We start from the raw sequence: 26,838 nt of genomic DNA, 5'->3' as shown, positions 1-26,838 counted from the left end.
ACTGTTAACGATTTTTGTAAATAACACCATATTATAAAAATGGACAATATATATATATATATATAATTTATTTATTTTATTTTTTTACTGTAGGTACGTTCTGCCATGTTACTGTATTTTAAAGATGCATTGGAAAATGACTGTATATTTTACATATTATATTTTAAAGATATACATACAAATCTGCAAATACATATACAGCAAGAGAAATAGTGCTGCAAATGTAAATACAGTAACACATACAGTAATTTACTGTAGCTACTACAGGAAGTTGTTAACTGTGTATATGGCTACATTCTTAATCAAACATTACTATCTATATTAATTAAATCATATAAGCATTTATATACATAATTATATTTTAAATGTATTATATATTTTTGTGTAATTTATATAATTGAAATTTATTATTTTACAATTTTATGTTAAAATATAAAAAATATACATTTAATTTATATGATAATTTTATTATATTTTATTGAATACTATTACTATATACTATAGTCAGATATGAGCGAATACGTTGTTGATTATTTTACAATGTTAACAAAGGTCCTGTATACTTTAAATTGTTTGAATTTATAGAAAACACTATGTGTGTGTGTGTGTGTGTGTGTGTGTGTGTGTGTGTGTGTGATATTAGTGCTGGGTGAAGGTTAATCAGGATTAATTATATTAAAAATAAAAGTTTGTTTTGCAATAATGCAAGTGTCTGTACTGTATATACTGTATTAATAAATCCACCATAAGCATGCATATATTTGAGAAAATATTTATTTATATTTATTTTGAATGCTATTAAATTTTTGCCCGGCACATATATATATCTGAATATATATTTAAATCCTAAAAATGCACTTTACATCCGGTTGTAGTTGTACTATGGGTGATAGAGCTGGTCTCTTAATCGTGCTGCTACTTCAAGTTATATTTTCCACACTGTAAACTTCAGCAACTTATTTAATGCTGTCTGTTTGGTTTCTTATAGTTTCACTTTTGTTATTGAGCATATGTTTCATGGTGTGGCAGGAGTCTGCATGTTTCTGTACCATTTGGACATCACTGTACTAAATGTACATGCTTGCTGGCTAATAATAGTGTTTAATTTCAGAAAAAGCAGAAGCCGATGGTTATTTATTATTAGTTCTAAATGCATGATTTCAGGATAAGAAATGCAGCTTATTGGTCAGGACATGTTCAGCGCACATTCAAGTATGCATTTATTAGCAGATTCGACAAAGTTGTATATTGTGCTGAAAGTCATTAATGCGTTGCTCTAAAGACAACAGTGATAAAAATTAGATCCATGATGTAGTTCCAGTTATTTATAGTGTGTTAATGTACGGGTCAGTAATTGAAAATGGTGTCCAGACATCAGAATAATGGTTTAATAGCTGATTATATGCACAGTTTATCTTTATTTTTTAGATTTTCTAAAGGACAGCCACTAAAATACGAGTTTAGCATGGAGTTTAAAATAGAGTTTAACAATAGAAATCTTTTAAAATTGAGAAATTATCATTGGTTGACATTTTAAAACACTATTTAAAGGGACAGTTACTCTGAAAGTAAATTTACTCACTATTTTTGTGGGTTTAAACATTTGAGTTTCTTACTGATGTATTTCTATGTGGGCTAATAAGCTTTCAGACTGGTTAAAATACATTTTAGTTTTGAGTTTATGCAAATATGTTTTGTTGGTTTAAGATTAAATGTGTTTGAATAGTTGTGGATTACACTTCGAAAATAAAAATGAAAGAAATCTTTATTATGTTGCACACAGAAGAAGATATTTTGAAGAGAACCGAAATCTGTAGAATGCTGAAAACCGGTCACCATTGACTTGCATAGTACTATGTAAGTCAATGGTGACCGGTTTTCGGCATTCTTCAAAATATCTTCTTTTTGTGTGCAACATAATAAAGATTTCTTTCATTTTTATTTATATTGCACACAAAAAGAAGATATTTTGAAGAATGCTGAACATCAGTAATCATTGACTTAAATGGTACTACAAAAGTCAATGGTTACCTGATTTCAGCATTCTTTAAAACATCTTCTTTTGTGTTCAACATAATAAAGATTTGATTTATTTTTGTTTCTGTTGAACACAAAAGAAGATGTTTTGAAGAATGTTGAAAACCGGTAACCATTGACTTGCATCAATGGTTACTGGTTTTCAACATTCTTCAAAACATCTTCTTTTGTGTTCAACTGAAGAAAGAAACTCTTAAAGGTTTGAAACATGTAAATGGTGAGTAAATGATGGCACAGTTTTCATTTTTAGGTGAACTGTCTCATTTTGGATCACAGTTTGTCTCCAGAATATTAATAATGATTTCTAATGTGAAGTCTCTTTATTTTTGGATATTTCGTGTCACTGTCCTTTATGCATTGTTGGCATAATTTAATTATAGATCCTTCATTTTGTGATGCGCCCCTGACGTTGACAGCTCGCAGATTTATTTGCGAGACACGTCTATGGTCATTATGAGGCGGAGCTGTTCCCGCGACAACAAAGGTCGTGACCTCATTGTGGCTGAATGCATCGTGTTATAGATGTGTTTAATTGGCGGGATGGAGAGGCTGAGGGGCGTGTCTGACCTCTGACCCCGCTCTGTTTATGGAGGCTCTTTACTGCTGCAGTGTGGGAGACAGTCACTGTACTGCACCTCCCCCACACACACAAATCAGCACGCACACACACTAAAATCACTTGCAAACACACACGTGCACACAAACACATACACTCAAATCAACACATGCACACAAACGCACTCAATTCAACACACCTGTACACACTCAAATCAACACAAATGCACACGCTCGCGCACACTCAAATGAACACACATGGACACAAACACACACTCAAATCAACACACACACCCCTGCACCCTCAAATCAACATGCGTGCGCACACACACATACACACACTTAAATCAACACACATGCCTACATACTTTAATCGACATACACAATGCGCGCGCGCGCACACATGGACACACACACACACTCTCACGAAATTAAGGAAATTTAAACTCAGGAAATTAAAACGCACGCACACTCAAATCAACACATACAAACAAACACGTGCACACTTAAATCAACACACATGAACACAAACACACACACACTCAATTAACACACACTCCTGCACACTCAAATCGGCATACACTCAAATCCAAACAAAATGCATGCACAAACACACACACAAATCAACACACGTGCACACTCAAATCAACACAAATGCACACTAACACACACTTTAACCCGCACACACACACAAACCCAAATCAACACACACAAAGACACACAGATCCACACACTCCTGCACACTCAGATCAACATGCATTCACACACACATACACACACACACTCAAATCAGTACAAAAGCGCACACACACACTCAAATCAACACACATGTCCACACAATCAAATTAACATACACTCAAATCAGCATACACACATAACGCGCGCACACTCCCCCACACACACACTCAAATTGACATACACACACTTTCAAATCAACACACATCCCTGCACATACACACACACACTCAAAGCCGTACACACATGCACACACACACACTCAAATCAACACACACGGCCGCACACTCAAATCAGTACACACATGCACACACTCAAATCAGTACACACATGCACACACTCAAATCAGTACACACATGCACACACTCAAATCAGTACACACATGCACACACTCAAATCAGTACACACATGCACACACTCAAATCAACACACATGCATGCACACACACTCAAATCAACACGCATACAAACACACTCAAATCAGTACACGGCACACACACACACTCGAATCAGTGCAAACACACACACACTCAAATCAGTACACGGTACACACTCACACTTTCAAATCAACACGCATGTCCACACACTCAAATCGACACACATGTCCACACACTCAAATCGACACACACGTCCACACACTCAAATCAGTACAAACGCACACACACTCAAATCAGTACAAACGCACACACACTCAAATCAGTACATGGCACACACACTCTCAAATCGACACACACGTCCACACACTCAAATCAGTACATGGCACACACACTCTCAAATCAACACGCACGTCCACACACTCAAATTGACATTCACGCATATCTCACACACACACACACACACACACACACACACACACACACATACCCTCAAATCAGTACATATGCAAACACACACTCAAATCAACACACAGTCAAATATACTTAGACAAAAAACACCTTAAATATAAAAGTTAATTTGCATGAAAGCACATAACAGATGATGATGAAATGATGATGATGATATAGAATGAGGCTTGTTTTGTGCAGTCTTCATGTGTTCATGAACATTTTACATTCAGAAGTGTTGTCATCATTAACAACATTAAACATCAGCCAGAGTCATATGATTACCTGTAAAGCAGTTCTCCAACACTAACAGTCCTGTAGTTGTTCTAATCGCCTGTAACACACTCTTCATATTGCCGTTATTCACTGTTTTGTGTGTGTTGTTCACTGTTTGACTGATGTGTGTTGTGCTGCTCTTCTGTGCAGGCTGTTCCTCCAAGTCGTTCAAGCTGTACTCCCCGAAGGAGCCCCCCAACGGAAGCGCTTTCCCCCCCTTCCACCCCGGCACCATGCTGGACCGAGACGTGGGGTGAGTCTGCTGTATAACACATTATGACCCCAGCAGCCAGTAGATTAGCCAAACTACACACACACACACACACACACACACACACACACACCACCTGCCCAGTGTAAACGTATGCTGTGTTTATGACCGCAGTATAGCCTAATGCCGAGTTCAGACTGCCTGATTTTATCCCTGATTTTGGCTCGTCGACAGGTTTTGAGAAATCGCATACAAATGCCTGAAATCACAGTCAAATCGCTGCTCGTGCACGTGAGTGACAATCACACAGGGTGAACTATCAAAGACGCGATCTGAGAGAGTCGCCGATGAGTTGCCGATGCCTGTGAGTTATTTACGTGCTGAATATCTGGAGCTGTCGGCGATTCAAATCATGCCGTGTGAAATTAGTTCTGACTGAAAATAACATCGGCGATCGCCTACAGCCAATGAGAGAGCAGCATTCACTTGTGTGTGTGTGTGTGTGTGTGTGTGTGTGTGTGTGTGCGCGCGTGTATACCTGCAGGCCAGCGGGAGGCTGGGGGAGAACTTAAAATCGCTCATTTCCGGTTTATTTGGGCCCACGAGGAAAAACTAGTGGAGGTTTGACAGGACTCTGGAGCGCCCGTGTCTGTTTGATGTTTCGCACAGAAAGAAATGAATTTATTATCAACTTAAGTTGAGGAGAAATGACTAATTCCCTTTAAACTTAGGTGAGCAAATCTGTACATTTTCTACCCAATTAAAGGCTTCTTTTTCAATATGTAGTTAATAACTAAAGATATACGATGTGTTTTTGGCTGTGGGACGTAATTTGGACGAAGTTGTCGGTGATTATTCCTATGGTAAAGTCATGCAATGTGAAAGCCCCTGTCACCGATCCATCTTGCAGTGTAAACAAAGCAGTGACAAAACGCCAGCCCAGATAGTCAAGCAGTGTGAAAACACCTGTGTCACGACTACTTTGAAAATCCTGCAGTCTGAGCTCGGCATTAGGGCATACTCACACTATGCACAGTGTATTTTAAACATAGCGGGTGTTGCGTAAGCGAATGACGTATCTTTGTAAACCAATAGCGTTCAGCTGCGCGTCTAGCTCTGCCTTTTGGTACCCCTTCTTTTGTTTAGGACCCTTTCGTAAGGGTGCCGAAAAAGTGCCGAAGCACACGCTCCCGTCTCCCCCGACAGCCCACACTCACATTACAATCAGGCCTGAGCATGCTAACGTCATCGATGATGAGCGGTTCAGTTTAACAGAAGTGCTCTCGCTCAGCACAGTGCTGAGATTTCCTTAGTTATATGGGTTTAGTGGTGTGACACGCAGTCAAATATTCTGCTGAACAGATCCGCCACTGCTGACGCTCATAAGCAGTCATAAAGCCCTGGTGCTGCAGGAATGAGGAGGTCTGCTGAAGGTGCAGCTGTCGTGCAGAGAGGGGTTTGCGACTTTAACAGTCTACAACAGCTCGTGTTCATTGAACAGTCAGAATGATTAGTAAACATATCAAACAGTCCCTTAAAGTCACGTCACGTCTTCAGTTTCAGGCTCAGGTGTGTTTTACACTCACACTACAAGCCCAAGTGAACCGCGCTCTGGCACACCTCTTCCAACCGGGCCAGGGCCGGCCGAGTGAACTGTGCCTGAGCCCGATTCCGAGCACTCACACTGTGCTCTGACAAGCTGAAGTCTGAAGTGTGTGAGTTTGCAGCACTTTGTAAAGTGCAGGAAAAGTTGAACAGCGCATCTGAAAAGTGCTTCAGTTCGGCTTTGGGAAAGCAGTAGGAACACTGATGATGGAAAGTGTTCCAGATCAGTCCGTTTGGGCGGTTCAGCTTCAGTGTGGCGATTCCTGTAAGTGTGTGTGTGTGGACAGAGGAGCGTTCAGCTGTGTCAGCACACTGTGGTTTCTGTCAGATAGCAGGAGCAGGAAGTGCCGTCGCTCCATCTCTCAGGATTGGACTGTGTCCAGGAAGTAGGCGGAGCTTTCAGGGTGGCAGGGCAGTGAAGTCAAGTGTCTGTGACATGCTGATAAATGCAGAAAACCACTTCCTGTCTGTATTGTAATGGCGCCTGTAGGCTAAAGTCTGTTTTCTCTATGGTTTCAGCATTGATATTAGTGTCACAGTCTAACTGATTTCTTTAATCCGTATATTTCACATCTGCAGGTTACAAAATCAAATCAATGCAGAAGTAAACATTACTTCCTAACCACTCTTCTGCCCCTCCCCATCCTTTCTATTGCAAGGCATTGAGCTGTAACATTCAACATGGCAAATAAAACATGGCAAATAAAACAATAAATACAGAACACAAATAAACATACAACAATTCATAACTATAATGAAAATTAGTAAAGACACAGTAACCAGTCACATCAGCAATATCAGTCAATGCATATTATAAATTCTTCACAATCATTAAAGGCTTTTTTCCCCACGATTAAAGTACTGTAAACCATGCTACATGTGATGGTGATTCTTCTGATGTGCATTTTTATGGCTGCACATTTCTTTGCTGCTATTAGAACCATCAAAACTAACAGTACATTTATCCTATGGCCGAGTTGAGGGACCGATTCATCTCCCAAGAACAAGGATCTCGGATCAAATGGAAGTACAACATTAATAACAGTTTTATTAATAGTGTGTAATATTAATGCAGTAGTGTTGAACTTTACAGCATCTAACTAACAATTAGAGAAAATCAAATCATCTTTAATTGTAAATATTGCAGAAATCGTGCAATTTTCCAGTATTGTGCAGCTCTAGTCTGCATCTCTGCCACTGTACATGTTTATGAGCTGCTCTGTGGTCTTTATGCAGCAGGTTATGTGGACATTGAGGTTCAACATGCCTCTGATGCTCATTCTGTGTCTGTTTTGTTTCTGCAGCCCAACGCCCATGTACCCCCCCACATACCTGGAGCCGGGCATCGGGTGAGACTTTTTTTAGACAGTATTATTAGTCACGTCTTATTTATATTTATTTTGTGCTGTTTATTGGACAGAAGACGAATTTTAAAATGGAATATTTTTAATAACTAATTTCTTATAATGGGCTTATTTTGCATTGCTTTATGATTTTGGTGTTGTTGTTGTTGTTTAACATGTTTGTATTAGTGCTGGGTGAAGATTACTTGCAATTAATTGCATCCAAATGAAAGTTTTTGACATTTCATATATATTAATGATACATATATTATGTATATGTGATACAGATAAAAACAAAACCATACAAAACTATTTTGTTATAGAGATATTTCAATTTATATATAATTTGTATCAAATGCATATATTTTATACAAGGGCGTAGGTTTGCACTTGACATTGGTGGGGACGGGTGAATGAGGCAAAAATGTTTATTAACTGATAAAGAGAGAGCTTAATAAAGACTTCTGTTTATTTTAGTCAAAGTGCAAATCAAACATGTTTCATATATCACCTATTATGCCTATACACAGGATGCCACAGGGTGGCAAATAAACATTAAAGCAGTGGTCACCAAACTTGTTCCTGGAGGGTCGGTGTCCAGCAGATTTTAGCTCCAACCCTAATCAAACACACCTGAACAAGCTAATCAAGCTCTTACTAGGTATACTTGAAACATCCAGGCAGGTGTGTTGAGGCAAGTTGGAGCTAAACCCTGAAGGGACACCAGCCCTCCAGGACCAAGATTGGTGACCCCTGCATTAAAGAGTCGAGCCTCCCGATACGCAAGACATACCGCTGAACCGCAAGGGGCCCACCTTGCTCCTAAATGTGAGTCTGTTCTGTGCTTTCGCTTTGTTCAGGCACGAAAACACGCTGAAATAAACATAAAAATGGCGCTATTCCCTTCCTTTTCATTACAAGTGTCGTCTCCTGTTCATATGCAATCCTCAAAACAGTCATATAGAGGTGCGTGACTGTCAGCTGACGCGCTCCATAGTCATAAACAGACGCTGTTTCCCAAATGGATTCCGTACTCGTGATTTGCAGCGGAGCAAAAGTCTGGGTTTTGGGTGCGTGTTTAAACAGACATGTACACATTATTAATAAGATTAATATCTAAAGATGTCGATCTTGGAAAGTTGTTTTTTTTTTTTTTTTTTAAAACAACTAATTTTGTCCTAAATGAGCATAAATAGGGAAGCAGTCGAATACTTTCATTTCAATGTTAGATGTGTGCATTTTTAAAGCGACACCTGTTATTTCAAGTAATCAAACGATAAAAATCTAAATGAATCATTCATTCGTTGCTCTTTAATCAGAATGTGTACGTTATATAATGAAGAAACGGCTCCTTAGCTATTAAATTTAATACGCTGAACTGTTTGCTTAATAATTAGCTGCAAGTGTACACTATTTTTTTTCTTTTGTAAATAATAATAATAATAAAAAAACATATTACTGACCATTTAACTGTTTATTTACAGTAAAACAGCTCCAAATGAGCATATTTAGTAATTTGGTCAGGGGAATCCCTTATTATGATGGGCAAATCCTTTATTTTCCTTTATTTTCACTTCCCAGTGTTGACTAAACGCAGCCACACCCCCTCACATGACAGCAGGGAAAAGCGCAGCCAATCAAAATGTCCATATGTGTTTTGGGGGCGGGAGCACTGATTTTATATCTAAATATAAACAAATATTTTCTTTAATATATGCATGCATCTGTGTATATATGTATATATATATATATATATATATATATATATATATATATATATATTGCTGATGTTGCAGTAGATAAACAAAACTAACACACACACACACATGTATATGCTTGATTTCCTCAGGAGACACACACCCTATGGGAATCAGACGGACTACAGAATATTTGAGCTCAACAAACGGCTTCAGAACTGGACGGAGGTCAGCTTTTACATTCACTTCCACAGCTCTGTGCTCAGTCTTAACTGTCGGCATCATGTGAATAATTAAAGATGCTTTTCATATGGCTGACATAAACCCTATAATAATGTTGGACCAGAAGCCTCGTTTGCATGAGGGATTTCAGAGAGCTGTTTGGTGAGCTTTCTCTGCTCCTCTCTCTCTCTCAGGAGTGTGATAATCTGTGGTGGGACGCCTTCACTACCGAGTTCTTCGAGGATGACGCTATGCTCACCATCACGTTTTGTCTAGAGGACGGTCCCAAACGATACAGTGAGTTAAACTGTAACCCGTGTGTGCTTCTCATGATGTGCTCATCCACTCTGGGCTGATTTTGAGACTTAATTTGGGGAAAATGCTTTGAAAATGTTTAAAAACTGTGTGTGTGTGTGTGTGTGTGTGTGTGTGTCCTCAGCGATCGGCCGGACGCTGATTCCTCGTTACTTCAGGAGTGTGTTCGAGGGCGGCGCCACTGAGCTCTACTATGTCCTCAAACACCCTAAAGAGTCTTTCCACAACAACTTTGTGTCTCTGGACTGCGATCAGTGCACGATGGTCACGCAGAACGGCAAACCCATGTTCACACAGGTCTGAGTGTGTGTTTGGGTCTGTTTTTTGTGTGTGTTTGTTTATGTATGTGTGTTTGTGTTTTTTGCTTGTTTGTGTGTTGATTGGTGTGTTTTTGTTCAATTGATTGTGTGTCTGTGTTTGTCTGTTTGATTGTTGTGTGTGTGTATGTCTGCGTCCGTGTGTTTGTGTGTCTGCGTTTGTGTTTGTTGTTTTGTGTGTTTGTGTGTTTGTTTATTTTTCTGTGTGTGTTTGCAAATGCGTGTTTGTTTGTGTGTCTGTGTGTTTGCATGTGTGTTTGTGTGTTTTTTGGGGTGTGTGTTGATTTAAGTGTGTGTGTGTATGTGTGTGTGTGTGTTTTTTTTGGGGGGGGGGTGTTGATTTGAGTGTGTGTGTGTGTGTGTTTGTTTATTTTTCTGTGTGTGTTTGCATATGTCTGTTTTTTTGTGTGTGTGTGTGTGTGTGTGTTGTTTTTTGGGAGTGTGTTGATTTGTGTGTGTGTCTGTGTGTTCGTTTATTTTTGTGTGTGTTTGTTTATTTGCATGTGTGTTTGTTTTTTTGAGTGTGTTGATTTGAGTGTGAGTGTTCGTTTATTTTGTGTGTTTCCATATGTGTGTTTGTTTGTTTTGAGTGTGTTGATTTATGAGTGTGTGTGTTTGTTTGTTTGTTTTGTGTGTGTGTGTGTGTGTGTGTGTTTTCCTTTATTTTTGTGTGTGTTTGTTTGTGTGTGTTTGTTTTTTGGGTGTGTGTTTATTTTTTTTTCTGTGTGTGTATATATGTGTGTGTGTGTTGCTTTGAGTGTGTGTGTTTGTTTGTTTTGTGTGTGTTCCTTTATTTTTGTGTGTGTGTTTCCATATGTGTGTTTGTTTGTTTGCGTGTGTTTGTTTTTGTGTGTGTGTTGATTTGAGTGTGTGTGTGTGTGTGTGTGTGTGTTTGTTTGTTTATTTTTGTCTCTCTCTGTGTGTGTGTGTTTGTGTGTGTATCCTGAAGAAACCTTGTGGATGGGTTTGTTTACTATGGTGTTTTTGACCTGTGTGTGTGTGTGATGGCTGTCTTGTCAGATGTGTGTGTGTATGTGTGTGTGTCTGAATGTGTGTTTACCGTGGTGTTTTGATATGTGAATGACTCTGCTGTCTCCTCCGGTGTGTGTGTGTGTGTTTTCAATGGTGTTTCTAACCTGTGTGTGTCTGTCTGAATGTGTGATTACCATGATGTTTCTGACGTGCATGCATGTGCGTGTGTGTGTGTGTGTGTGTGTGTGTGTGTGTGTTTATGACTCCTGTTTCCTCCAGTGTGTGCGTGTGTGTGTCTGTCTGTCTGTCAGTTTACCATGGTGTTTCTGACCTGTGCGTGTCTCTTCAGGTGTGTGTGTGTGTGTGTCTGAATGTCTGTTTACCGCTGTACCTCTAACCCGTGTGTGTGTGTGTGTCTCCTCAGGTGTGTGTGGAGGGCCGTCTGTACCTGGAGTTCATGTTTGATGACATGATGAGAATAAAGACGTGGCACTTCAGCATCCGGCAGCACAGAGAGCTCATTCCCCGCAGCATCCTGGCCATGCATGTCAGTCTCTCCTCTCAGATCTCTTCACTACTCTTCAATGTCACATGCTGATCATTATGGGATGTTGTCTGTTTGTTTGTCTGTCAGGCTCAGGATCCGCAGATGCTGGATCAGCTGTCCAAAAACATCACCAGATGCGGCCTGTCAAACTCCACTCTCAACTACCTCCGAGTACGAGCTCCACAGCACTCCGTTAACAACACACACTTTCATTCTAAACACTTTCAGTCCACACTAGCATGACGCCTGATGCTAGCATTAAACTAATGCTTGAAACATAGTGTTAACCCTGCATTATCACATCCACAATGCACAGTGTTTTCACTTCGGGAGCGTCAAATGTGTTGTAGTGTGGACTGGAGGACAACCTGGAGCCAAAGCAGTTCAGTTCTCCGCTGTGTAGCAGCGCTCTTCACTCATTAGATGTGGTTGTGTGTCTTCCCGCAGTTGTGTGTGATCCTGGAGCCCATGCAGGAGCTGATGTCCAGACACAAGACCTACAGCCTGAGCCCCAGAGACTGTCTGAAGACGTGTCTGTTCCAGAAGTGGCAGCGGATGGTGGCTCCTCCAGGTCAGCCTCTCGTTCACTCTCTTCTGTGTTTCTGTAGCGTCTCTTCAGAAAAACACTCCACTTTAAACGATTAAACGCTCTTTGTACAGCTCTAACAGCTGAGTTTGAGCAGTTTTGAATGCATTCAACTCATCTCCAGGTCTGGTGAGAGCACTTTTAGCGTAGCTTAGCATAGGTCATTGAATAGGATTAGACCGTTAGCATCTCACTTAAAAAGGACCAAAGAGTTTTGATCAATTTCCTATTTATTCATATTCTACATTGTGCTGTTGCAGTCATGGTACGGCAAAGTTCCTACGGCTGATTTATATGTCAGATTGAGCGTCTAGTTCCCACATGTCATTCTAGAAAATAACATCTTTTGCATTTTGTCCGTCTTAGTGCAAAATTAATCAATAACTAAACAACTAGCTCAATAACTACACAATTAGCTAAATAACTAGACAATTAGCTAAACAACTACACAATTAGCTCAATAACTACACAGTTAGATAAATAACTAGACAATTAGCTAAACAACTACACAATTAGCTCAATAACTACACAGTTAGATAAATAACTAGACAATTAGCTAAATAACTACACAATTAGATAAATAACTACACAATTAGCTAAACAACTACACAATTAGCTCAATAACTACACAGTTAGATAAATAACTAGACAATTAGCTAAACAACTACACAATTAGCTCAATAACTACACAATTAGCTAAATAACTACAGAGAAGTCGAGTTTTTAAATGGGAATTATTAAACCTTTTCTGTCATTTTTGAGTGAGATGCTAATGGTCTAATCTGATTCAATGGTCTATGCTAAGCTAAGCTAAAAGTGCTGCCGCCAGACCTGGAGATCGGCTGATTGGATTCAGAAAGGGATCAATCTCACCTCATCTCTGTTAAATGAAGAGTTTTTCTTTAAGCGTGTATTCTCTCTCTGCAGCTGAACCGGCCAGACAGGCACCGAATAAACGGCGGAAGCGTAAGATGTCGGGCGGCAGCAACATGAGCGCGGGCGGCGGCTCCAACAACAACAGCAACAACAAAAAGAAGAGTCCCGCCAACAGCTTCCCACTGTCCAGCCAGGTCCCTGTGAGTGTCTGACGTCCTGTTTTATTTTTGTGTCTATTTCGAAATATTGCATATTCAAGCTTAATGAAAAGCCTATATATTCACACATATTTAAAATAATTAATCATACAATAATAAACTTTAATAAATAAAAACTTTTATCCAATAAGAAAAATGCACATAAAATACGCCGAAAATTATTTACCAAATGAATTCCAGCATCAAAAAAAGTGATGATTTGTAATAGTAGTACTAATAAACAGCTAATAACTTAATGATATGCAGTTGTTTATACACTCACCGGCCATTTTATTAGGTACACCAGCTGCTTGTTAACGCAAATTTGTAATCAGCCAATCACACGGCAGCAGCTCAATGCATTTAGGCCTGTAGACATGGTCAAGACGATCTGCTGCAGGTCAGAGCGAGCATCAGAATAGGGAAGAAAGGGGATTTAAGAGACTTTGAACGTGTCATGGTTGTTGCTATCAGACGGGCTGCTCTGAGTATTTCAGAAACTGCTGATCTACTGGGATTTTCACGCACAGCCATCTCTAGGGTTTACAGAGAATGCTCCGACAAAGAGGAAATATCCAGTGAGCGGCAGTTTAAATGCCTTGTTGATGGTCAGAGGAGAATGGCCAGACTGGCTCCAGCTGATAGAAAGGCAACAGTAACTCAAATAAGCACTCGTTACAACCGAGCTCTGCAGAAGAGCATCTCTGAACACACAACACGTCCAACCTTGAGGCGGATGGGCTACAGCAGCAGAAGAGCACACCGGGTGCCGCTCCTGTCAGCTAAGAACAGGAAACTGAGGCTACAATTCACACAGACTCACCAAAACTGGACAATAGAAGATTGGAGAAACGTTGCTGCTCTGATGAGTCTCCATTTCTGCTGACACATTCAGAATTTGGCCTCAACAACATGAAAGCATGGATCATCCTGCCTTGTATCAGCGGTTCAGGCTGGTGGTGGTGGTGTAATGGTGTGGGGGAGATTTTCTTTGGGTCCATTAGTACCAATTGAGCATCAACGCCACAGCCTACCTGAGTATTGCTGCTGACCATGTCCATCCCTTTATGAGCACAGTGTCTCCATCTTCTGATGGCTACTTCCAGCAGGATAACGCAGCATGTCATAAAGCTCAATCATCTCAGACTGGTGAACATGACGATGAGTTCATTGTACTCAAACGGCCTCCACAGTCACCAGAGCTCAATCCAATAGAGCAGCTTTGGGATGTGGTGGAACGGGAGATTGGCATCATGGATGTGCAGCCGACAAATCTGCAGCAACTGTGTGATGCTATCATGACAATATGGAGCAAAATCTCTGAGGAATATTTCCAGCAGCTTGTTGAATCTCTGACATGAAGGATCAGGGCAGCTCTGAAGGCAAAAGAGGGTCCGACCCGGTACTAGTAAGGTGTACCTAATAAAGTGGCCGGTGTGTGTGTGTGTGTGTGTATATATATAGTTTGTTTGACCTCTAAGTACTCATGTAGTGTAAGTTCAAATGGTAACATAACCAACAGACTTTATGGAGCCCTAAATCTCAGAGATTGCTCCATTCCCCATGGTAAAAGCCTCTGCATTGGCTCTTCTTGTCCTCCAGTAGTTTACGCTGCTCTTGTTCTGTGTTCAGGATGTGATGGTGGTGGGCGAGCCGACGCTAATGGGGGGCGAGTTTGGAGACGAGGACGAGCGTCTGATCACGCGTCTGGAGAACACACAGTTCGACGCAGCCAACGGCATCGATGACGAGGACAGCTTTAACAACTCGCCGGCGCTCGGAGCCCACAGTCCCTGGAACAACAAGCCCCCGTCCAGCCAGGAGAAGAACGAGAACCCCACATCACAGGCCTCTCAGTGAGCCAGGGGGCGGAGCCTGAAGGAGCGGCGACAGCCAATGAGGAGAGAGGGCGGCGGTCTCATTCATCTACCTGCAGAACGTCTTCCTGTCAGCTGAGGAAATGAGCGTCTCTCTCTCACACACACACACACACACACACACACACACACACACACACACACACACTGGACAGTCTCTATCCCAGGTTTGCTTGGTGTTTTATGAGGACGACACTCCTGTAGATAGTTCATATGTTTAAGTTAAGACGGAAGATAAAACGCCAGCGAGACCTGTTCATCCACTTCTGTTCACTCCACCGCCCGCTGCTCTGACATTACTGTTATTACTGGTGTATTTTTAAAGATGTTACACTGCTGGGATGCTGAACTGCAGGATTATTAATTTTCAGATTCTGAGTTTTTCTGATTTTATATCTTGAGATTCAGACATTTCTCTGAGTTTTCTGAATATCTGCTTTATTCCACAGTGGCGTGTGTTTACTGCAGTGCTGTTCAGGTTCACATTCACAATATTTCAGTGTTGTCAATCTGACTTATTTGACAGCATTATTATTTATCTTCAGATTGATGTTTGATTGCTTCATTAGTTCTCCATAACTATTTTAAAGATCATTAGAGCTTCTTTTAAGCCATTTAAATATTTTAATTATCAGCTGAAATCTAATGTCCGAGTTTGGGGTTCATATCTTACAAATTTACATTTTACCGAATGTATTTCACCCTTTTTTAAGTTTATTTCACAATTAATTTGTTTTACTGCAGTATTATTATTATTATTATTATTATTATTTTATTTTCAGATTCTCACAGTTCTGGATTTGTCTGGATTCTGAGTTTCTTAAAGTTGTGTTTATTTCATTCTCCTTAAATCATTTAAATGTTTTTTTATTATTTGTTTTTAATAATAGCTGAAAGTGAAATGAAATCAGTTCTGACTTTTCTAAATTTTGAGTTGATCTCTCGCAATTTAGATTTTTTTCTGAATATATCTATATACTCTGAATATTTACTCAGTGTAGGAGAAGACCTGAGTTTTGATATAAATATATGTTTATGTATGTTTTTATATATATATATATAAATTCAGAGTTTATCTTGCAGTTCTGAATTTTCATAATTGTTTTGGATTTTATATCACTATTTAATTTTATTTTGTTTTACTGCAGTATGATTTATTTTCAGATCATCATCGTCTCAGAATTTATCGTAATTCTGAATTTTTCATCTCTGAATTCTGCATGTTTGTTTTTATTAATATTTATTCTCCCCAATTTTATTTAGTTATTTTGTTAACAGCAATATGATTTATTTTCAGATTTAAATCATCGTATTATTAACATTTTTTGTCATTCAGAATGTTCAGAATTTCTATCACAAAACTGACTTTTTATGCATTTTAATCTCTGAATTCAGATTTTTTTCCTCTGTTATTTTTACATTAATGAATCATGTTGATGTAAAAAATATATAATAAATAAATATAATTACAAAGAAAAAAAATCTTAATAAAACAGAATTGTTTTCAGATTTTTTTATATTATTTTTTTATTGAATTAAATTTTTTATATAATTTTTTTACATTGATATGATTTAGTTTTCAATTTAAATCTCAGATTTGTAATAGAAATTCTGACCATTCTGAATGACAATAAAAGACAGTGTTAGGGTGATTTACATCTGAAAATAAAGAACAATCCTGTTTAAGATAAATAAGGACCGGCGGGGGGAGTTGGAGGATTCACTCTCGTCCCCCGAGCTCTGCACTGGTTGGCAAAATTCCAAATTAAACCAAAAACAATGGATTACAGTTGGCTTAAGATTGGCTAGCAAAATTGGGCACATTACAACCTGCAGAACCCGGGAACTTAAATTAAAAATAATCATAATAATAATAAATCAAATCTGAAAAATTCTTTCTTTTTTTATTTTATTTTTCATTATCATCTGTTTACATTAATCTGATTTAGTTTCAGATTGAATTCATTACACCTGCCACTGTCATTCTTTACTCTCACGCCAAGTGTAAATGTTTATACACAGATAGATTTTTTAGTGAACCCTCAATACTCTGCCTGTTCTGCATATGAACAGGAATACAGATATTAAAGACACAAGAAATAAACAACAACAGCAAAATCGCCTAAAGCGAACACGAGTACTGTTCACGCATGAAGTCCTGCATTGTTCATAACCTGTGTTTCAGCACGTAACCCAACTCTAATAACAGTAATGTCAGCTCTGCGGTGGTTTTGGGCTGAACCGTGAGCTGGATATCCGCTTGTAGATTCACATGAAGAGCGTTTCGACTTTTGGAGACTTTTATCCGTGTTTTATACCAGCCTCTATTTCCCTACAGATGTTTTTATTTGCTTTTTATTTAGTGTTTTTTTTACCGACGTCGAAAGCTGCAAACCAAGGAGTATCAGAACCGTCCCGGTCCGTAAAGATTTCAACCCTCAGATTCTATTGGTTTGTATTATTTTTTGAGAGAGAGTCATCTAGTGTGGGCTTGGGCTTGATTTTTGTGTACTTGTGCTTGTATATTTAAGGTAGTAGCAGAGTTGTGTATAACTGTATTGAGATGTATTCCTCCTTAGAGTTACAGAAAGCCATTCTGATCTAATGTGTACAAAAACGGCAAAGATTAAAACACAGCAACCTCGTCTTTCCCCCCCTCATCATCATCATCATCATCATCATTATTACTCTGTTGATTTTCATTTGTGTGGAACTGATGAACTGATCAAGGGCACAGTCTGTTTGATTCTTTCACTAAACGCATTACGTTTATTGATGTTGTTATTTTTCACACACACAGGAGCTTGATTTTGATTTTTTTTCAATGTTTTTATTTTTTCTTTCTCACACACTGTCGTGATTTATATTTTATTCTTTATTTTTTAATATTTTTTTTATTGTTTTGTTTCCACACACACACACACACACACACACAAGCTTGATTTATATTTTATTCTTAAATTTTTTTTATTCTTTATTGAATTTTTTTTAATTTCACACTCGTGAGCTTGATTTATATTCTATTTTTAAAAATGTTATTATTTTTTTTTCACATATGAGCTTGATTAGTATTTTGCATTAGCTTGATTTTTTTGTGTGTGTGTGAAGGAAAACAATGAAAATAAAAATGAAGCACGTGTGTGCGTCTGTGCATGTGTGTGCGCGTGCGTGTGTGTGTGTGTGACAAAACATATCTAAATCAAGCTTGTGTGAAATTAAAATAAAAAATAAAATAAAAATCAAGCTCCTGTGTGAGAACAAAAAAGTAAAACAAAACATCTTGATTTATTTTTAGTTTTTTTTTTAATTCACACACACAAGCTTCATTTTAATTATTTTATTTCTTTTCATTATTTTTATTTTGTCTTTTAAACCCTAGAGCTTGATTTAGATATTATTTTTAATTATTATTTTTATCTATTTTTGAGCTTTATTAATTTAGTTTTTTTTATTCTCTTATTTAAATAAGTTAAATCTTTAGTTTTTTCACACACACGAGCTTGATAATGTTTTTCTTTCTCACATGAGCTTGGTTTTTATATTTCTTTATTTCACATGTGCTTAAATTATATTTATTCTTTTTAGATTGTATGATTTTACGTTTCACACACAAGCTTGATTTATATTTTATTTTATTTACATTTTTTCCAGAGCTTGATTGTGCGTGAATGAAAAACACAATAAAAATTGTGCTTGTGTGTAAAATAAAAATGTTAAAATAAAAAAGGCTGTGCTGTGTGTGAATGAAAAAAGTAAAAACAGAATATCTTGATTTATTTTATTTTTTTCTTTCACACACATGAGCTTGATTTTGTTTTATTTTAATTATAATTAATTAATTATTTTATTTAATAAGAAAATACAATTTTATAAAAAGAAAATATTTAAACATTTATTTTAATCCTATTTTATTCCACACACAAGAGCTTGGTTGTGTGTGAATGAATTGTTTTTAAAGCAAGCTTGTGTGTGTGTGTGTGTATAAAAAAATACAAATATAAATCAAGCTAGTGTGTGAAATAAAAAATTTAATAATAATAATAAAACAATTATAAATCAAGCTCATGTGTAAAATAAAATTTATAATAATAATAATAAATTGAATAAAAATTAAGCTGTATGTGACAATGAAAAACTAAATAGCTTGATTTCTTAATTTTGTTTTTTTTTCTTAATTTATATAAATATATATATATATATTTTATTCACACATAAGCTTGATTTTTATAAATATATTTTATAATTTATTTTTTTTATTTCACACACGAGCTTGATTTTTATTTCATATTTTATTTTTTCTTGCGCACACACACACGAGCTTGATTGTGTGTGAATAAAATGATTTAATAAAATATAAATATAAAATATAAGTGTGTGTGTGTGTGTGTGTGTGTGTGCGTGCGTGCGTGCGTGCGTGCGTGCGTGCGTGCGTGCGTGCGTGCGTGCGTGTGTGTGACTGAAAAACACAACAAATTTAAATCAAGCTCCTGTGTGAATGAAAAACATTTAAAATAATGAAAAAATCTGAATAAAATACAAATGAAGCTGTGTGTGAATGAAAAGAATAAAAACAAAACAGCTGGATTTATTTTAATTGTTGTTTTTCGTTCCCACACACACACAGCAGCTTGATTTTATAATTCATCTGTAATTAAATTGTATGTTGTTTTAGAGAGCGACTGTGAGCAGCTCCTGCTGTTTTCTCCACATGTTGTGTTCCTCCTCCTCCTCCTCCTCCTCACCCGATGATGCTGAAATCTTTTGTACTCTTTGATTTCTGTTTTTCTGAAGCAGAAACGATTGAAGGTCTGCACTTGTAATGGAGACAGACTGGTGACCTTCTCCACCTCTGACCCTTGTAGATCCTCCTGTTTGATAGAGCTTTGAGTTCTTCATTTCTGCCCTTGATTAAATTAATGTCTGGAACCAATAAAATATCAATTTTCACTTTAGATGAAGCGCTTTCCGTCTGCTTTACTGCCAGAGGATTAATAATTCAGCCAAAGATGATCATTCTGTCATCATTCACTCGCTGATTCACACCTCTATCAGTTTCTTTCATCTGTTGAACACAGTAGAAGATGTTTTGAAGAATGTTGGAAACCAGTAAAACAAATACTATCAAAGTCAAGTGCTGTCGCAATGTGGCCTCATAGCAAGAAGGTCTCCAGTTCGAGTCCAGGTTGGGTCTGTTTGTGTGGAGTTTGCATGTTCTCCCCGTGTTGGTGTGGGTTTCCTCCGGGTGCTCCGGTTTCCTCCACAGTCCAAACACATGCGCTATAGGGAAACTGATCAACTACACTGGTCGTAGTGTATGAGTGTTTGTGTGTAAATGAGTGTGTATGGGTGTTTCCCAGTACTGGGTTGCAGCTGGAAGGGCATCCGCTATGTAAAACATATGTTGGAATAGTTGGTGGTTCATTCCACTGTGGTTACCCCTGATGAATAAAGGGATTAAGTTGAAGGAAAAAAAATGCATGAATGAATGGAAGTCAATGGTTACCGATTTCCATCCTTCTTCAAATTATCTTCTTATTTAAGTATAAATATATGAGGGAAAAGTAAATGATGAAGGAATTTATTCTTATTATTAATCTATAATTATTTTGTTGAGAGGTGAACTGTCCCTTTAGATTAATACTTACATTTATTCATTCATTCATTTTATTGTCGGCTTAGTTCCTTTATTAATCCGGGGTCGCCACAGTGGAGTGAACCGCCAACTTATCCAGCAAGTTTTTTTATGCAGCGGATGCCCTTCCAGCCACAACCCATCTCTGGGAAACACCCACACACACATTTACACACACACATACACTACGGACGAATTAGCCTACCCAATTCACCTTTACCGCATGTGTTTGGAAACCAGAGCACACAGAGGAAACCCACGCGAATGCAGGGAGAACATGCAAACTCCACACAGAAACGCCAACTGAGCCGAGGCTCGAACCAGCGACCTTCTTGCTATGAGGCGACAGCACTACCTACTAAACCACTGCTTCGCCAATAATTAAATCATACAGACATAATTAAATATTTGTTTATTTTTTTGCAAATAATTTAAAGAAACGTAACATTATTTCATAATTCAGACCTGTTGATTAATTGCTAAAATCTGTTGTCTTCATATCTCTCTCTTCTGTATTTCTCTCGGTGAGTTTTCAGAATTTACATCACAATTTAAAATTCTCTGTTTTTATTTTATATCACATAAATCTGAATTTGTAGTTTATTTCATTTAATTATTAATTTATATATATATATATATATTTTTTTTTTTTCAGTTTATGCACGGTCATTTAGGAATTTATTTATATCATAATTCATAATTGTCCAGAATTTAACAGTAGAGGTTTTTCTAGTTTGAGTTTTGTCTCGTAATTCTGAATTTATCTCTTGGAATTTTGGATTTTTTTTTCTGAGTTAATATTTTACAGTTATGATCTATTTTGCTCAGTTTTTTCCTCAAAATTTTTTTGTTGCTATAAAACAGTTCAAAAGAGTGTCCGGTTAATATAAAAGTAATGTTTATTGATTATTAAATGTGTGTTAAAGTCACATTAATATACTTTTCATTATTCCTGCATGTGTTGTTGGACACTTTAAATGAGTCCTGCCTGCATCAGTGAGACGGATTTATTCGTTTATGTTTGTTTGTGTGTAAGTAAGTAATGTGGATCTACATAGTGCATTTATTGTGAATGTATAGTGTATATAGCGCATTGATCATAGGCCATGCACCCAAAGCGCTTCACAATCATGAGGGGGGTCTCTCCACACCACCAGCAGTGTGCAGATCCACTTGGATGAGGCAGCCTCAGGACAACATCACCAGTGCTTCACCACACACCAGCTATAGGTGGAGTGGAGAGACAGGGATAGAGCCAATTCAGTGGATGGGGATGATTGGGAGGCCATGATGGGTAAGGGCTGATGGAGGGAGTTTGGCCAGGACACCGGAGTTACACCCCTACTGTTCACCAGAAGTGCCATGGGGTTATTAATGAACACAGAGGGTCAGGAGCTCAGTTTAACATCTCATCTGAAAGACATCGCTCACTGACAGTATAGTGTCCCCTTCTCTATACTGGGGTGTTAGGTCTCCAACAGAATACATGCCGAGCGCCCCCTGCTGGCCTCACTAACACCACTGCCAACAGCAGCCTAGTGTTCCCATGTGCTCTCCCATCCAGACACTGACCAGCCTCAGCCCTGCTCAGCTTCAGTGAGTGAGAACCGCTCTCGGGCTGCAGGGTCATCTGGCTGTGCGTCTTGTAGTTTGTTTTTTCAAATCCCTAACGTGAGTCTGTTTTGTTCAATAAATGGTAAAATAATGATATAAACCCTACAGAAAAATCCAGCTTAAACCAGCCTTGGGTTAGGCCGGTTTTAGAGGGGTTTTTGGCCATTTCCAGGCTGGTTTCCAGCCATTTCCAGCCTGGTCTTAGCTGGGCAGGCTGGGAGATGACCAGCTAAAACCAGTTTGACCAGCCTAGCCAGGCTGGGAGTCCAGCCAAAACCAGCTATGTCCAGCTTAAACCAGGCTGGTCAAGATGGATTTAGCAAGTCATTTTCCTGCCTGACCAGCTAAGACCAGGCTGGAAATGGCCAAAACCCCTCTAAAACCAGCCTGGTCAACCAGCTAAAACCTGGCTGGTTTAAGCTGGATTTTTCAGCAGGGAAATCATGACGTCATGAGTTGATTTAATTCCTGCTATTATGTGCAATACTCGACTGTCGCTGCTGTGTGTTGCGTTATATTCTGTACTGGTTTAAACAGCCTGCAAATCCCTGTATTATCTCATATATTCTCATGTTTTCTCCTCAATAATAAGCGGATTTCTCTGAGTTTAATCCTTCAGTTCAGTGACATTTATTTCAGATCGTCTCTGCTGGACTGAAGCGCTCTGAATAATATTATCAAATGACATTTCTGTATCAGTCCGACTCAATGAATCTCGTATAACGCTGAGGGTGAAAGTCACTGAAGCAGAAAACTCGGATTTTACTGACATCTTCCGACAGCTTCGACGCAAAACACGTATTATTTATTTTCTTTGTCAGTTTTTACACTAATTCTGCTTTAAATACTGTAGTTTTTGATCATTTACGTTTTGATTAGAGCGAATTATTTAGTCTATTCTGCGTTTTTAAACAACAATAATAATAACGATCAATATAAACAAGGCACTGTTACGTGCTGACTGTTACTTTTCTCTGCGTTGCTGCTGGTGAGGCAATCACAGCAAAATGCGTTGACTGGAAATTAATTAAGGATTAATGTTGTGCGATGCCGCTGTTCTCTATTTTCATGTCATATATCAATGACAAAGACATGTAAAGTTAAACGTTAAACGTTTCAGTTACTTCATTCTGGAGAAGGAAAACGTTTTAGGGATGTCAATCGATTTTAGCCGCTAGGATTATGGGAGTTGTAGTTTGAAAAGAAGTCTCATTTTAATTCGTCGCGGATGCTCACGTGACCACCTTCCTGTCACACGTGGGTTGGATTTTTTTTCCTGTGGCGCGGAATTGTCATCAGTCCACACATTTTCAACAAGTTAGTTTTCTCAAGTATGAAGTTTTATAATCATAATCAGTGTTAATAATCGGACAGAGAGCGTGTGAAGCGCAGGATGACGCAGAAACCGCCGCTAGAGGTGCGCTTTGTGCCCGATGAAGATGTTCGGGATCACATTGTGGAGAAACAGCAAGGTAAAAGCGCCTCAGTGTTTCATACGTATATTTATGATTAATATCGACATAATTTAAGTGTTTAATTGCTTTAGACAGTCAACATAGAGAGTTTAGAAACTTGTAAACAATATAAATGATCATATAAACATGTGGTTGTACTATTTTCAGCAGTCTAAGTTAGTCTGATAGTGTGGAATTAGATGAGGATATTGATGATATAATACATAAATGATAAAATTTTATAACTCATTTATACTATCGATATTCTATATCCATCATTTTATTCTTTAATTTTTATTTTGTCCCACTCTTTAGACAAAATCGTCTGCTAATTGAGTACATGTAATAATTCTTATTGTCATTATAAATTTATATATATATTTATATATATATATATATATATTTCTACCTAACTAAAATAACAGAAGAGATAGCATGTTTTTAATAGTATTTTTCAGTCTCTTTATTTTTAGTCAACACAATACCTACATTGTCATTTCAGAAGAGTAAAAAAATCTATATTTGGTGGGAAAAATGTAATAAAAATACTAATAATTAAGCAAAAAATTGAGGAAATGAAGCTCTAAATGATAACATATTTAAGATTTATTAAGAAGTTCCCTGTAAGATCATTATAGAATTAAACAAATATTAACATTTAATTTAAAATTTAACACAATGAATCCTTGCTATATGTTTTAATTCTGTAGTTGAAGGTTGGGCTGGGCGATAAGGCAAAATAACAATGTCAATAATTGCTTTCCATATTGATTGGTAACGAATATACATTTGGACATAAGTTGTTAATGCTTCTAGATTTAAAAGAGCATCTCAACAATAATGAGTTTGCAGTTTGATCAATCCAGAGAAGCACTATGGGATGTTGAATATTCAGCGTGCTATTGTATATTGCACAGCCTTACTTGATTTTGCTAGTGCCAGGTTTTACTATGTGAAGTGCAAGATGATTTAATGCAGATTTATACTTCATGTAGGTTTATACTTATACTGAAGCCACAAAAACTAGAGGGTCCATTAAATGCCAGAACATTTCCGGCTGATAATTTGCTGCATCTCTAATATCATCACTCGATGAGCATTGATGCACATTTCTGCTGTGTGATCGTCTCTTAAATTAATATAGAGTAAAAAGGTCCAGAGCTTATTGATGTTATTGACATATGTTTCACTGTGATTCGATATAATTCTGTTTATCTGCCCAAGCTCAACGTCACCGCAAGCTGAACACTAGTGTCCTGAAGAATATCTAGTCTAATATTACGTGCCGTCATCATCAGTTATTAGAGACGAGTTATTAAAGCTATAATCTCTGTTAAACATCACTTGGAAAAAGACAGAAAGTTTGACTGGAGGACTCCTAACTCTGCCTTCAGCTGTGTGCATGAAGAGATGATCATTGATCATAAGCTAACATGAGTCTCCTGCTGATCTCTGCAGACACAAAGGCAGTGAACGGATCGGTGCAGACGCTGGTGAGCCTGAAAACCTCCCAGAAAAGCCGGAGATCTGCTGAAGATGATGATGAGGATGAGGATGAGGAGGTGTTCAGCGAGCAGCAGTATGTGGAGGCGCTCTGCACTGCAGAAACAGGTGAACACACACTGATCTCCACTGCACACACTGATGATCCTGCTGTCATTATCAGGCTTTTATTTAATATTTATCAGTCTAATTCAACAAGTATTTTCTAGAGCAGTTAAACAGATTTGTGTCTCATTCAGTAACTGTGTGTGCGCACGCATGTATGCAGACGCTTTCACCAATAAATCAGCATTTATCAAAACTTTTGTGCTAAAATTTGTTCTGAATCTGTGAAGAAAATGAAGAATGTCTGAGACCACACCTGCACAATAATCATGTACACCTGCGGGTATATAAACATGTATAAAGAGCACTGCGCATTATTAGATAACTTATTTCTAATAACTAGACATTAAATACATACACTCACCGGCCACTTTTTTAGGTACACCTGTCCAGCTGCTTGTTAACGCAAATTTGTTATCAGCCAATCAGATGGCAGCAGCTCACTGCATTTCAGCATGTAGACATGGTCAAGAGGATCTGCTGCAGGTCAAAGCGAGCATCAGAATGGGGAAGAAAGGGGATTTAAGAGACTTTGAACGTGGCATGGTTGTTGCTGCCAGACGGGCTGCACTGAGTATTTCAGAAACTGCTGATCTACTGGGATTTTCACGCACAACCATCTCTAGGGTTTACAGAGAATGCTCCGACAAAGAGGAAATATCCAGTGAGCGGCAGTTCAAATGCCTTGTTGATGGTCAGAGGAGAATGGCCAGACTGGTTCCAGCTGATAGAAAGGCAACAGTAACTCAAATAAGCACTCGTTACAACCGAGCTCTGCAGAAGAGCATCTCTGAACACACAACACGTCCAACCTTGAGGCGGATGGGCTACAGCAGCAGAAGAGCACACCGGGTGCCGCTCCTGTCAGCTAAGAACAGGAAACTGAGGCTACAATTCACACAGACTCACCAAAACTGGACAATAGAAGATTGGAGAAACGTTGCTGCTCTGATGAGTCTCCATTTCTGCTGACACATTCAGATGCTCGGCTCAGATAACATGAAAGCATGGATCATCCTGCCTTGTATCAGCGGTTCAGGCTGGTGGTGGTGGTGTAATGGTGTGGGGGAGATTTTCTTTGGGTCCATTAGTACCAATTGAGCATCAACGCCACAGCCTACCTGAGTATTGCTGCTGACCATGTCCATCCCTTTATGAGCACAGTGTCTCCATCTTCTGATGGCTACTTCCAGCAGGATAACGCAGCATGTCATAAAGCTCAATCATCTCAGACTGCTGAACATGACGATGAGTTCACTGTACTCAAATGGCCTCCACAGTCACCAGAGCTCAATCCAATAGAGCAGCTTTGGGATGTGGTGGAACGGGAGATTGGCAT

General features: G+C 38.3%; 3 protein-coding genes and 1 long non-coding RNA gene across 11 annotated transcripts in view; 3 read left to right on the top strand and 1 right to left on the bottom strand.

The window, feature by feature from the left end:
• ldb1b (LIM-domain binding 1b) overlaps positions 1-20,143 on the top strand; it is a 48,811-nt gene extending 28,668 nt beyond the window's left edge. For 2 of the 8 annotated variants that reach the window (XR_015501753.1, XR_015501756.1), the window contains exons 2-12: positions 4,577-4,679; positions 7,547-7,591; positions 9,435-9,510; positions 9,699-9,801; positions 9,944-10,116; positions 11,533-11,655; positions 11,743-11,826; positions 12,103-12,226; positions 13,169-13,317; positions 14,947-15,345; positions 19,816-20,143. Coding sequence is in view for 2 of the 8 variants with exons in the window: in NM_001362321.2 (NP_001349250.1) it covers positions 4,577-4,679; positions 7,547-7,591; positions 9,435-9,510; positions 9,699-9,801; positions 9,944-10,116; positions 11,533-11,655; positions 11,743-11,826; positions 12,103-12,226; positions 13,169-13,317; positions 14,947-15,174 (1,208 nt within the window). In the remaining 6 variants the exon portion in view is untranslated. 8 annotated transcript variants of the gene reach the window in all.
• tomm20b (translocase of outer mitochondrial membrane 20b) overlaps positions 1-26,838 on the top strand; it is a 575,852-nt gene that overhangs the window by 231,789 nt on the left and 317,225 nt on the right. The window lies entirely within an intron of this gene.
• Positions 17,035-20,144, bottom strand: LOC147841923 (uncharacterized). The gene is made up of 2 exons (XR_015503063.1): positions 19,458-20,144; positions 17,035-18,470 (listed from the first exon to the last, which is right to left on the bottom strand). It is a non-coding gene; the product is annotated as an uncharacterized LOC147841923 (long non-coding RNA).
• orc2 (origin recognition complex, subunit 2) overlaps positions 23,716-26,838 on the top strand; it is an 11,318-nt gene continuing 8,195 nt past the window's right edge. The window contains 2 exon segments of the mRNA NM_001077304.1: positions 23,716-23,909; positions 25,350-25,502. Of these exon segments, the coding sequence (NP_001070772.1) occupies positions 23,831-23,909; positions 25,350-25,502 (232 nt within the window). The 5' untranslated portion in view covers positions 23,716-23,830.

Source organism: Danio rerio, chromosome 11 (assembly GCF_052040795.2).
Source record: "Danio rerio strain M-AB ecotype USA chromosome 11, GRCz13ab, whole genome shotgun sequence".
Lineage (NCBI taxonomy): Eukaryota > Metazoa > Chordata > Actinopteri > Cypriniformes > Danionidae > Danio > Danio rerio.
The sequence above is the reverse complement of the archived record's forward strand: the minus strand, read 5'-3'. Positions and strand labels throughout refer to the sequence as shown.